Source organism: Sceloporus undulatus, chromosome 10 (genome assembly GCF_019175285.1).
Source record: "Sceloporus undulatus isolate JIND9_A2432 ecotype Alabama chromosome 10, SceUnd_v1.1, whole genome shotgun sequence".
NCBI classification, from domain to species: Eukaryota; Metazoa; Chordata; class Lepidosauria; order Squamata; family Phrynosomatidae; genus Sceloporus; species Sceloporus undulatus.
In genome coordinates this window covers 7,098,102-7,112,661 of record NC_056531.1, presented here as the reverse complement: position 1 = coordinate 7,112,661, position 14,560 = coordinate 7,098,102, and the positions used below count along the sequence as shown (strand labels likewise).

Genomic DNA, 14,560 nt, shown 5'->3' with positions numbered 1-14,560 from the left:
AAAAAACCCTAGTGTATTTCTGTGCAGAATAATTTCCCCAGACACTCCAGGATCTGTAAATAGTGGGTGAAAACTACAGTACACAAAATTCTTACCCCTGTGTTATTCTTCTCAACTGACTGCTGATACAGACTGGCAAAAAGAGCTGGTTTCAGGGTGGCATGGGGATGCGGTGTCCGCATGCTACACACCACATACTGCATGTCCCTACTCTGCTCCACCCACCCAACGAGATAGCAGGCAGCATTTTGGTGGCACAGCATTTAGATGCTGCATGCCAAAGAAATGCTACCGTAGTGGCAAAGGTGCCCTTTCCCCAGCGCAAAAAGAAACAGATTTCTGCCACTCCTTTTTGTGCTGGGGAAAGGCTGTATTGGAGCCATGGCGTACGGTTGTCACGGCTATCTGTTTTCATCCTGAGTTTCCCAAGTGTTAAGAAACCCATTTTTCAGCAAGGAAATTATAAATGGCAAATATTCTTTCCCACTCCATCTCTAATATATAGCAGGTATGGCATGTAAAGGAGACAAAAGGAGAATAAAAAGTTCAACAACAAAACTAGTGAAATTTTTATTGGGTGCCAGCACATGTTTAAGTTGAAATTGGGATGCAGCTCACTGAAATGTATACACTTCAGTGTGTTCCTGCTGGTGAAAAATAGGGAAGTCTCATTAGAAGCAAAAAGAACATAGAAAGCTGCCACGTCTCACTGAATCATCTTCTCCAGTATGGTCAGTTGTGACTAGCAGCAACATACTTATCCTGTCATTGTGCCATCATTGAAGTGGAATTTTCCCATCTTTGCCGTTCATTTTGTATTAACAGAAGAATGTGTTAATGGCCCAGTCCAGACGGGCATGATAGGGCACCCTCATCACGTGCGAGGGGCGGCGCTTCTAGACGCCCCATGCCCCTTGCATGTGATGAGGGTGTCAAAATGGCGGCGGCCTGTACAGATGGGCACTGCCATCATTATGTGACGGACGTCTAGCATCTGCATGGCGCAGCGCCTTTGTGAAGTCGCGAGTGCACCACTGGCACACTACGGTGTCATAATGGTGCTGCAAGGAGAACCCGCTTTTTGTGGGTTCTTTTTGGTCTGTGGGGAAGTCCCGCGGTCTGGAGGCTGTGGCTTCCCTGTGGACCAAAGCTGGGAGCCGGGAGACCGTCCTTTTTGGATGGTCTGTCCCGCGCCAATGTGATTCCGCTTCACTGACAGTTTAATGACAGGATCAGCACAAATGTGTGAATATCTTTTTCGTGATCACTGTCATGGACAGGATAAGGACAGGCTTTGCTCCCATTCCCTGTCTGATAATCTCCACAGAGGTAATGCCTGGCACCATGGCTAAGGATCATAGGAGCCGTAGTTCAACAAAGTCACTTATGAACTAGGTTTGATGTCTCAATAACTCCAGACTGCAAAACCTGAACTGCTAAGGCTGCTTGCATTATATGATAGGAAATGAACAAAAGGAGTATTTTTTCCTTTTAAATTAAATAACAGAGATCTAAGGCAGTTTAGTCCTCACAGAAACCCCTTGGCAAACAAATTATTATGTGCCAGATTCAAAGGAGCTGCTAGAATGCCACATGAGGTTTTTCTTTTCAGCTGTACAGAGAAATGTGTTTCACAGGAGGCTGTCCAGATATGATTATATGAATAGATCAAAAAATCTATTGTCCTTGACTCAAAGATTGCTCTCCAAATAAAATTCCCTCTTCACAAAGCATTTCTCCAGCAAGCAATAGGAAGAATTCACTGAGCAATAAGGATGGCTGTTTACATTAGACAAAACACAAGACAAAAAACACAAGAAAGTGAAATGAGCTTGATCAGAAATGTAGCAGTTAGAAGACCAATCCCCCCCACCAATTTATTGTATTTATTTCATTGATACACTGCCTTTCTCCCAGAGTATGATGCAAGGTGGCTCATGAAAAGAATCAGCTAAAACAATAACATCTGAAATGCAATTAAAATCATCTGATTAAAACAATAAATTAGAAACAGTATAAAATCATTAAAAAGCATACAGAAGTCAAAAATAAAGGAGACACATAAGAAGCTTCCCTACAAGTAATTACACATTAAAAGCCCACTTGAACTTGTCCTTGTCTGCCAGTGGAAGAAGAGCAGGGAGGGGGACACAGCCTCCTGTGGAACAGAATTCCAGAGGGTGGCAGAAGCCATCGAGGAGCCTCTCTCTTGTATTCTTACCAAGTGAGCCTGTGATGGTGGAGAGACCAAGAGAAAGCCCTTCCCTGTAGATCTAAAGACTCTAGCAGGTTCATATAGGGAGGCATGGGGATGGAAAAGACAGGCCAAAATAAAGCTGCTTCAGGTCACTTTGGAGGTATGCTGTTTAAATGATGCATGTGTCGTAAGAGGCTGGAAGCCACACCAAGGCCACGTTCCAGTCCTAAGGACTGAAGTGCGGTTTTGGTGCAGCTTCTGGCCTCTTAAGATGTGTGTGTCATTTAAACAGCATACCTCCAAAGTGATCTGAAGAAGCTTTATTTTGGACTGTCTGTTCAGGCCCATGGTCTTTCAGATATCTGGACCTAAACTGTGCAGGGTTTTATATGTCTTGACCAGCACTTTGACTTTGGCTTTGAAATGAACCGGCTGTCAGTGAAGCTGTTTTAAACAAGGGAGTTAAATGTTTCGGTGTAGAAGGCAAGCTGTGTTTGAGGGATCATCCTTTATTGTTCGCTATCATTTTACAGAGGCTTTTGGGGGAGATTTGGCTGGTTTTGGTCCTGTGCTCTTCCTGAGTACATGGTCTGAGGGGGCAGGTCTTCTCCTGAGCCACTGACCTAATTGGATGAGGAGCTGCCAGCAACTAGCTCTATATATACCTGCTGCCTTATAAGGAGCCCTGGTGGCGCTGTGGTTAAATGCCTGTACTGCAGCCACTCGCTCACAAACCATAAGGTTGCATGGTCAATACCAGCGAAGGGCTCAAGCTCAACTCAGGCTTGCATCCTTCCGAGGAGGTCACTAAAATGAATACCCAGAAAGTTGGGGGCAATTACTGTAGCTTACACTTTGTAAACCGCTTAGGGAGTGCTTAAGAGCACTGATAAGCAGTATAGAAATGTACTTGCTATTGCTGTTGCATGGGAACGGGTGGAAGGAAGGAGATAGACACCGTATGTTACCAAAGCCTCAAGGTTGTTCTCTTGGGAAAGGAATGAGAAGGAGGGCTACATATACCATGGCCTGGAAAAGGGGTATCCTTGGGGCTGCATGCTCCTGGACACCCCGACAGGTGCAGCCATGGGAGAAAGGAGCTCCACGCCAATCTAGTTGCAGCAGGAACAAAGCGCATGCCCAAAAGGAGCTCCATTTAGGGGAGTAAAAAATATACATGGATAGTCTTTATAGGCATTCACAAACAGAAAGACTTTAAATGGCATAAACCTTTTATTTCTCACTCATTTTGTTGAAATCTTTGTAGATAGGGCACTGCAAGCGCCCTCCAGCGGCACAGTGATGTCATGCACGTGCCAGTCCTTGTGGAGGTGGTGCATGTGTGATGCCATTGTCATGCGCTGTGTATGGATGGCACGCCTTCACAATGGCGTTGTCCATAAGAACAAGGGCTAGGAAGCGTGCGGTTGCTCCCCAGCCCTAGTTTTTGGTCTTCCGCGCCATCTATATCGGGCCATAATCATATCAAATTTCAGAAATGTTATGCTTACACAATAGTGTTACACAATAGTGCTTTGCTAGTGATCCCAATCCATTAACATTAACAAAATTATATTTAAACTATCCATCAGTTTTGATCTGATTTAAAGATTTAAACAAAATGAGTGAGAAATAAAGGTTTATGCCATTTAAAGTCTTCCTGTTTGTGAATGCCTATAAAGACTATCCATATATATTTTTACTCCCCTTCCTCCCCCTCCCTTTCTATCATTCATTGTTCCACATTTGGTATTGAAGTCAGCATGACTCCAGTTTTCTGTAGTGTCACTTTGCCCTCCAATGACAAGCCCAGAGTACTTCATTCCTGAAGCTGACTCTCTCCTTCCCATCCACAGCTTAGAATGTGCATGCTCCTGTATGGATATGGTTGGATATTTTTGTCCAGTGGAGAAATTTGTATCCATTCAAAGGTTATAGAACATGTGTTGTGATTGTGCATTCAGATACACATGTTTATGGATGTCCATGGGAACACATGGGATGTGCATGCACAATGAATTTTATTACACATTTGAGTGTGTGTTCAGTTGCAAAACTATGCCATCCAATACAAGGGTTATAGATTACAATCAATATGTAATTCCCTGTTTGAAGCAATGCTATATAAACATGTTGTAGGATCTCAGCCATTGTGCAAGATGTCCTGTATTACAGAGGCTGCATCTGCACTGCAGACATAAAAGAGTTAGACCCTGCTTTAACTGACATGGCTCAATGGTATATGTAGCTTTGTGTGATATTTAGCCTTCTCTGTCAGAGATCTCTGGTGCCACAACAAACTACAAATCCTAGGTTTCCATGGCATTGAGCCATGACAGATAAAGCAGTGTCAACTTTCATTATTTCAGCAGTGCAGATGCAGCAACAATGCACAGTAAGTTACTGATTTGTATAACAAAGAAACAGTGGTATCTCTCTAACAGCCCTCATGTACTTGTGAAGTCAAAGGCTTTCACAGCCAGCATCCATAGTTTTTTGTGGGCTTTTTGGCCTATGAGGCCGTGTTCTAGAGGAGTTTATTCGTGACGTTTTGCCAGCAGTTGTGGCTAGCATCTTCAAAGAATACTTGCATGGAAGAAATTGAAACGTCAGGAATAAACTCTTCTAGAACATGGCCTCATAGCCCATCACTTGATAACTTTCCCTTTTAAAGAGAGGCACCAGAAACCAAGCATGGGACTTTTCACATGTTTTACAAAGGCGTGTTACAGACCGCCCAGAAGGGGCAGTCTCGCGCCGCTGCCGATTGCAGCGTCCAGGAACCGCAGCAGCCAAACGGTGCAGTTTCCAGACGCTGCAAAGAAGGAGCGTGAAAATTGCGCTCCTTCCTGCAGCCCGGAAGAGACGCCGCAAGTGCCGAAGCGCGCACTCGCAGCGTCATTTCTGGGGCGCAATGTGAGGATGCTATGCATCCAGCACGTAAAGATGGCGGCACCCGTGTGAATAGGGCGCTGCCATCTTTACGCCCTCATCACGTGCTAGGGGTGAGGCCAGTGTGGACGCTAGGTCCTCGGCCAACCCCTAGCACGCCACGGGGGCGCCGGAAGAGCCCGTCTATAATGGGCCATACTTTCCAAAGACCCTCCAAGTTTTCTCCAGTACATAGGTTAAAAACTACAACTCTGTCCTGATGGAGGTTTTTTGTTTGCTTATTTGGCTTTGCTTTTTAGAGTGTTTTAAGCTTTATGCTTATTATTTCAAACCCAAGCTTTCTATTTCTCTTGCTTTAATCTGTCTTCATGTGCATGGCAAGGAATTACCAATTCAACTTTCTTTGCAGAACAGTACAGCTTGCTGTGAAAGTCGATACATTGAAATATGGTGCTGGGCTTGCAATCTTGGCCTTATTTATAATCTATGAAGTCAGTGTCAGTTTTATGGAGTAGAAGAAAGTTAATATTAAAGTTATGTCATTGTGCAAACACCTCTTTGAGCAGGTAGTTGCATTGCTCCATTGGCAGCACTGTAAATCAACAAGAGAGTCCAATAGAATGGTAAGTAATATAGATCTTTATTTGCATATTTGCCCCTGCTGCTCTCCTCTAAATAAAAATGAAAATATATAGGGTAATTAAAAGGAATGAAAAGTCTGCATTTGTGGAATCAACATTCTTTAGATGTTGCAATGTGATTTTTAATGTATCCAATGAATTTGCTATATTTCAGTTTTTTATGCCTTTCTTTTTCTCTTTGCTTTTTTGTAAAAAACCCCAAAACCCACAGATGTTCAAAATGAAAAGGGATGCCAGTTTGTATTTGTTTTGCATTTTTCTGTTGTGCAGAAGGCAAATAAAAACATCACTTCTGCTTAAACAAATAGCAACATACAGTTTTGGCCAATGATGTGTTGTTGTTTTTAAAGTTCTGTTGACAATAGGTTTTTCTATCAATCAGTGAAACTTATCAAAGTTTAACTTTGGCTGTATCATATCCACAATCTTCATGACAATCGTACAGTGAAAATTTCACAATGTAGTTTTCAAAACAGCACAAACCTGTCAATTCCAAGCTGAATATTCATGAGGTTTGCTTTGGGCTGAAGAGTTCTGGAGAAGGGATCGCAACAATCACTGGGCCATTTTATATCAAATCAGCCCTAAGACAGTTCAATATTTAGAGCAACATGATGTTCAGACTCTCTCAAAAATGTCTCAAACCAACTTTCCATTATTGTATTTTTCTGCATTTTGAAAATTGCTCCTTACAATCCAAGAAAGAGGCGACATGTTCAGAAGCTCTGCCCCATGCTTCTTATAGCTTAAATTCCAGACCTATCACTTTCTATTTTGTTCTCGAAAGAAGAAAACAGGGGCGTGTTACAGACTGCTGAGAAGCAGCGGTCTGGCTCTGCCTCCGCTTGCAGCATCCGGGAACCGCAGCCTTTAAATGGCGCGGCTCCCAGACGCTGCAGAGAAGGAGTGCGGAAATCGCGCTCCTTCTCAGGCCCCGGAAGAGGAGCCGCGAGTGCCAAAGGGCGCACTCACGGCGTCACTTCCGGTGTGCCATGTGCGGACGCAGAGCATCCGCTACGTCAAAATGGCGGCACCCGTATGAACAAGGCACCGCCATTTTGTACGGACTGAGTCCATGATAGGGAAAGGGGCGTCTAGAAGAGACGCCCCTTTTTCAAACTGGGAAGTCCTCAGGACGTCCCTAATGGCCAGAGTCTTCCACAATGGCTTATAAGCAATTAGAATAAAAAATGAACAAGGAATGATAATGCAATAGAACACATTGCTGAAGGATGGGAAACTGTCAGTTGGGAATGTGGTGGTTCCAGACACAGTGGATCCACAATGCTAAAACCTTCTCTCACTCTGAATCCCAAAGCCAGTTGCTAGCTGGAGGAAGCATGCTTTTCTGATGGAGCAGGATTGTTAGTGATTGTGCCTAAGCAACAGACAAAAGAACAAGGCAGAAGTACAGGCCATGATCAAATCCACGACCAATAGTAGCTGTTGGCTTCAATGTCAGATATTAACTTCTATTTCACATACTACTGTATATACTCAACTATAAGTTGAGAAAATTTATACTCCAAAATTAATAATAATAATAATAATAATAATAATAATAATAATAATTTATTTCTATACCGCTGTTCCAAGGATATAAGTCTACCCCTAACATTTGGGGTAGACTTATATAAGAGTCAGTAGACCAGTAGTGCTTAGAAGGGTCCTAAAGCAAGCAGGCTTGATGTCCCAATCTCCATTGAACACCAATTCCTTCCCCCTCCAGCCCGTTTTGCAAGCCTTTGCTTCCTATCGGAAAAACTCCCCAGTTAAAAACATTTGTTTTTTTCTCTGCTCCATTTTGCAAGCCTTTGCTTCCTATCGGAAAACCTCCATTTAAATCCACTTGCTTCTCTTTCTGGTCCATTTTGCAAGACCTGGCTTGCAAACAAGCTAGTGAAATGTGAGCTAGACAAAGTAACTGTCACATGGATTTTAATTGGTTGACTGGCCGAAACCAAAGGGTGCTCAATAATGGATAGAAGTGACCAGTGGGGTCTCACAGGGTTCTGTCCTGGGTCCAGTGCTATACATGAAGTCGACTTGTACACAAGTATATACGGTAATCTATATAGTATGTGATCAATGGATGCAAGCTACAGGAAAAGAGATTCCACCTCAACATTAGAAGGAACTTCCTGACAGTAAGGGCTGTTCAACAGTGGAACACACTCCTTCCTCAGAGAGTGGTGGAATCTCCCTCCTTGGAGGTCTTTAAACAGAGGCTGGATGGCCATCTGTCAGGGATGCTTTGACTGAGTTAGCAACCTCACGCTCCTGAACCCTAGTCCATACGGACGCTGGCATCATGGCGGCCTCCCATCCACACGGGAGCCACCATGATGAAACAAGCACGGCGCAGCATCTGCACATCCAGGCGCTGCGCTTGCATCACTGATGCACCACAGTGCACCAATGTCATACTGATGCCGTGCACACCATGCACACCAAAAAGAACCCGTTTTTTTCGAGTTCTTTTTGGTGCAGAGGGATGCCACTTCATTTGGCTGCTGCAGCGTCCCTCTGGAGGAAAAACAGGCACCTCCAGTCTGCCTTTTCAGGGTGGTCTGGAGAGCCCCATAGAATCATAGAGTTGGAAAAGACCCCAAGGGCCATCCAGTCCAACCCCCTGCCCTGCAGGAACTCATAATCAAAGCATCCTCGACAGATGGTCATCCAGCCTCTGGGGACTGGGTGAATGAGGGCTGGTATGTTTTAATTACATTGAAATGGAAGAGAGGGTTGGTATGTTTTAATTAGTAAACAAATTAAGATGAAGCCTGCAAAAGTTTGGGGTGGGACATTGTTAATGTTATGCCAATGTTAGTGGATGATAGCACTTCTGTCTGCAGATGTCGTCCTATTAACACTTATGTGTTTTCTGAAATAAAGTTTTACTGTTTGCAATACACAAGACTTGTTTACTCTGGTGAGAAAAGGCAGTTCTTTTACAGCACACTATCCTCAACAGCTCTGCTCATGTGCTCCAGAGTCAGGGCTGTGTCCTCCTTGATTAAGCTGAACCATCTGGAACGCAGTCTTCCTCTTTTCCTGTTGCCTTCTACCTTTCCAAGCATTATCATCATTTCTAGTGAATCATGCCTTCTCATGATGTGGCCAAAGTATGACAGACTCAACTTAGGCTTCATCTACACTGTAGAAATAATGTAGTTTGATACCACTTTAAGTGGTGTAGCTTCATCCTATGGAATCCTGGGATTTGTAGTTTTACAAGGTGTTTAGCCTTCACTCCCAAATAGTGCTGGTGCCTCATAAAACTACAAATCCCAGAAAAGTAAAGGAAATAGAGACCATCACAAACACAAAGAGACAGACGATTATGACATGGGAGAGAAACAAGGAAATACTAAAACAAGATATGGGGTGTAAACATAGTTAGACTAGAGATGAATTACAATAAGAGAAAGCAAGGAAAACACCAAAACTAGAAATAGATTGTAAAGACAGAAATGGAACAGAAATAGACAGAAATTGTGATTTAACTGTATTCTTTAATACTACTGTGAACCATCTTGAGTTCCAGCTTCAAGATAAAATAAAGTTTATGGGCATAAAATAAATCTGGCTGTGTACAACTATATTTCCATTCTTGGGCAAAGAGACTGCCAACTGCTTGAATGTTCCAGAAATTATTTCAAACTCATCAGATTTCAACAAATCAAAGCTCTTCCCCTACATTAAAATTCACAAGCTGCAGATCTCCTTTCTGAATATTACTTCTCTCTCCCTTATGTATATGCAGCAGATTTTGAATGGTAGCAGCATATACAGTATGTTTAAAAAGCTAGTATTTTGGGCTTGCAGTTCTGCTTGAAGGAACTTCTTTCCTATTGGCATATTAATTTATTACTTGCCCATATTCCGATTTATTGAATACATGCCATTAAAATTTAAAAGACACCCCTTCAAAACAGACACCCCCCCTTTCAAAACAGAAATACACACCAGTCTGGCTTCATGATTAATGCGTGTTATCACAATGGTAAATTTTTACATAGAGTTCAACAAATCTTTTGTTACAGAGAGTGATGCTACACAGCTAGACCTTTTAAAATTATTTCAAATATGATTTATCTATTTAATAAATATTAATAAATGTAATGTTCTTAAATATTTAAATTATTTTAAAATAAAGTAAATCAAGTCTGTATAATCTTTATAGACATATTACATTGAATTTGGGAACAAAAGAATCTGCAGTCAAACTCTTAGGTATAATACAATCATCTGAAATAACACTTTTATTAACATTGAGCCTATTTAAAATGTTCTTTCAGAAAGAAAGTAGGAAAGAGAGAAACCATACAGCACAAAGAGAAAAAAAATGCCCATAATTGTGCTTAATATTCTTACTTCTGGGAGAAGATATACTGGACAGAAATGAATACTTGCGAATTTAATCAAAGTGAAAATGCATTTTAAAATCATATTGGAATTCTATTTTATTTAGGGTGGCAGCCATGTCTTTTCCAAGGAGATTCCATTCCTTTCCATTTGTCCTCCCTTCCCACCCCAACCATCAATCACCATCTTGTCCAACAGTTCCAAATAGTACACTGTTCCCACTATCGGCATGTGTTTGTGTATGTGTGTATGCACGCATGCATACTCACCCTCGGCTTTTTCTCTCTTGAGTCTAGTACTCTGTGCCCAAGCAGAGTTTGAATTTTGTTATGTCCACTGAGCCAAATATTTAATTAGCTCTTAAACATTATTAATAGTGACAAACAGCCTCATTTTCTAATTACCATCACTTACTATGCTTTGTTTAATGTCCTGCCTCTAATGCGGACCATTTGGATGTCTGACTCAAATACTTGGAATGGAGCTACTTGCAAAGCCTCAGCAGAAAATGATTGCCAAAAACAAAACTTCCAGATCACTTTCATAGAATCATAGCGTTGGAAGAGATGCCAAGGGCCATCCAGTCCAACCCCCTGCCATGCAGGAAGTCACATTCAAAGCATCCTTGACAGGTGGCCATCCAGCCTCTATTTAAATACCTCCAAGGAAGAAGACTCCACTACACTCCGAGGGAGTGTGTTCCACTCTCAGGATGTTCCTCCTAATGTTGAGGTGGAATCTCTTTTCCTGCAGCTTGCATCCATTACTCCGGGTCCTAATTTCTGGAGCATCAGAAAACAAGCTTGCTCCTTCCTCAATGTGACACCTCTTCAAATACTTAAACAGGGCTATCATATCACCTCTTAACCTTCTCTTCTCCAGGCTAAACATCCCCAGCTCCCTAAGTCATTCCTCATAGGACATGGTTTCCAGACCATACACCATTTTAGTCACCCCCCCCCCTTTGGACACACTCCACTTTCTCAATGTCCTTTTTGAAATGTGGTGCCCAGAACTGGACACAATATTCCAGGTGGGGTATTACCAGAGCAGAATAGAATGACACTATTACTTCCCTTGATCTAGACACTATACTTTTATTGATGCAGTCTAAAATCACATTGGCCTTGTTAGCTGCCACATCACACTATTGACTCATATTCAACTTGTGGTCTACTTGGACTCCTAGATCCCTTTCATTCAGTCAGGTATCCCCCATCCTATATCTGTGCATTTCATTTTTCCTCCTTAAGTGCAGTACCTTACATTTCTCCATGTTGCCTGACAGATAATGCCTCTTTACACAAAATGGAAGTGAGTGCTTGTTGTTAGTGAAGAAGTGTTAGAATTCCCCTTTCCCTTGTCATATATGAAAGTGTTATTCACTATTATATACTGTAAAAAGAGAATGCCCACCATGATACTGCCATTCCATGGTGGTGGGAAAGTATGCTCCTGTGAGGCAGACAGTAGCACTACTACTGGTATGGTCTCTTATGTCAGAAAGAGGCTTTTGCTGAGGAGTTAAACTAAATAGTAGTAGGGAGTAGGGTAACACTCATGGAGGATCTTTCAGAGACGATGGCAGTAGCACCATAGCCAACATTTGTTAGTGCTGTACAGAAGGAAGACAGTAAACCCCTTTTGAATGTCATTTACCTTGAAAATCATATGTTGAGACAATCCAAAAGGAAACCAGAGATAGCACCAGAAGATGAGTCTCCCGGGTCAAATGGCACTCAACAAGCTACTGAGATCCAGCAGAGGACAACTATGAGTAGCATTGTAGCTAATGATGCAACTGGACTCAAGCCAAAAGGATGTGCAGTTGCTGACATGTTCAGAGGTGAAAAGAAAGTCTGAAGTTTCACAACACATACTAAATATAGGAACATAGAATGTGAGAAATGAAGTCGCTAAAACCAATAACTGCTATCGTTCCACACTTGTTACTTAAATAATAATAAATAATGACTATTTGCTTTTTACAGTGGTCCCTCCACATTCGCTGGGGTTAGGGGTGAAGGATCCCCATGAATGTGGAAAAACCACAAATAAAAAAAAAACACTATTCTTTTTAACTAAGAGAACACTTCCCTAGGAATCTACAGGTCCTCCAGGAAATCTCTGTGGTCAACATCTGCCAGACGTTGATTGTTGAATTATGCTGGAGGACCTACAAATGCCTAGAGATGTGTTATCTCTAGGAACTTCTAGGTTACCCAGCATAATTCTGTGGTCAATGTCTGGCAGAGAGAACATATTAAACAAAATCGCAAATAATCAAAGCCGCAAATGTGGAGGGCCAACTGTACTCTCTATGCTGCTACTGCTTGTAATTTCCTCCACACACAGGGAATTACATATGCAATTATGTACTTCTGATCTTTGTGGTTCACACAATGTGGACCTTCATCTTATCTTTGTGGATTAGAGCAGATGTGTATATTTTCTGTTTGCTACAATCATGAGTCCTTTTCTTTCTTCAGGAGAAAAAAAAATCACATTTCTGCACGAGGACTTTTTTTTATTCTGCAACAGATACCACAAAACTTAACAGAACAACCTGAACACCCAGAGACCCCTTTGGAATGCTAAGCTGCTAATAACCTTAGTCCCATGGTCTGAGAGGCAATAAATATATGCCATTAAATTAAAAGCAGGGAGGGAGGAAAGAAAGAAAGAAAGAAAGAAAGAAAGAAAGAAAGAAAGAAAGAGAAAGCTGGCTCACTTGAATGCATTGGCATCCCCATGTACTTTGTAGTTGTCTGCACTTATTCTCGAGATGACTCTGGTCACTGCAATGAGAATGTATATATTGACCTAGGAGAGAAAATGAATGAATTCATGAGTGAAGGGGGCATTTTGAAGACACAAGGATGGGACAAGATATAGCTTATGGTGAAAGCTGAGACAGGAAACAATATTTTAATGACAAACAATTGCTTTTAAAACAGAGATATTTGGCACAATGAACCAGCACTTGTTCTTTCCTGATACAGTTCTGATAACAAAACCACATATATGCATGCAGTTGTTGTTGTCTGTCAACACATTGAAATCATACAAATTTGTAGGTCCCAACCATGGGGCTTCTGATGTTGTTGGACTACAAATTTTAGAACTCCTGGCTACTGACCATGCTGGGCAGGACAGAAGATGTAATCTCTGAAGGGCCCAGGTTGATATAGAAAATTAACCTCTATTTCCCATTTAAGATCCTTCTGAACATGTACAAAGTGTTTTGTGACATCCAAATATACCTTGTTGCAAATCTCATCCATGACTTCAGCCTTCCCTGTGCTCCACCACCTGTGCCTGCTTTGAGCTCAGTTAAGAAAGAAATTGCTGCATGATTTATTTAATTTTTTGACAACCCCATTTCTTACTCACCTGCCCAATGAAAGAGTAAGCTTAAAAATAAAGACACAAAGCAGATGACTAGAATAATAGAATCACAGAGTTGGAAGAGACCACAAGGGCATGCATCCTAAAAGGCCAGAAACTGCGCCAAAGCCATGCTCCGGTCCTAAAATCAAGTCGGAGGAGATCCGTCACATTCCCACTCTGACAGCTTTTAAGAAAGCACTCAAGACGGATCTCTTCCGGCAGGCCTTTCCAACTTAGTTACCCTCCCCAGATATAGAGACATTGTCCTCTCATTTGGCTATTCTTCCCTGCCTATATTTCTGCCTTTTAAAAATGCTTTTAATGTTTTTATACTATTATTGTTTAATTCTATTTTAGTACTGGGTATGGGGGGGTGGTAGGTCTAGAGTTTGATTTTTAACTCTATTGTAATTGGTGTATTTTATTGTTGTAACCCACCCGGATTCTTCGTGACTGGGCAGGCTATAAATAAATCATCATTATTATTATTATTATTATTATTATTATTATTATTAGTTACATTGTCCCACTGAAACATGTATATAGTATGTATAGTATAAATTGATGCACACTGATGATGCTAAATACATAATTTTTTTAAAAAAAAAATCTGCCAAATTAGGCAAAACTCCATGCATCTGATGAAACTCTTGTGCCATAATGAAGGTGTTTGTCTTTAAGGTCCACTACAGACTGTTTTTATTGCAACAGACTAAAACACTCATGCCTTAAAAGCTATTTGTATAAGAAGAAGAAAATAGTTCAAAGCAACTGCTAATCTATCGTGGCCTGTTTCCACCCTTAACACAACCCTCCAACATTTACCTTCCACATCTATTTGATATAGAAATTCCTTCTACATCCTCATCTTTATAGCTGCTGTTTTGTTGCTGTAATTTACACCGTAGAAAGAAATGATATTCCTAATATGAAGAAATAGATAAATTTCTTATAAACATTTACTCAAGTGTAGGGCCTACTTAGGGACTTAGGTACACGGTGCCTTAGCAATGAAAACACCTAAGCTGATGAGCGCAGATTGGCAGTTCAAGATTCAAGCACTGTATGATGG

At 41.5% G+C, this 14,560-nt stretch overlaps 1 protein-coding gene across 1 annotated transcript in view; it reads right to left on the bottom strand.

Moving 5' to 3' along the window:
- Nucleotides 1-14,560, bottom strand: part of ADGRD1 (adhesion G protein-coupled receptor D1) — a 193,573-nt gene that overhangs the window by 16,119 nt on the left and 162,894 nt on the right. The window contains 1 exon segment of the mRNA XM_042441368.1: nucleotides 12,830-12,921. Within this exon segment, the coding sequence (XP_042297302.1) occupies nucleotides 12,830-12,921 (92 nt within the window).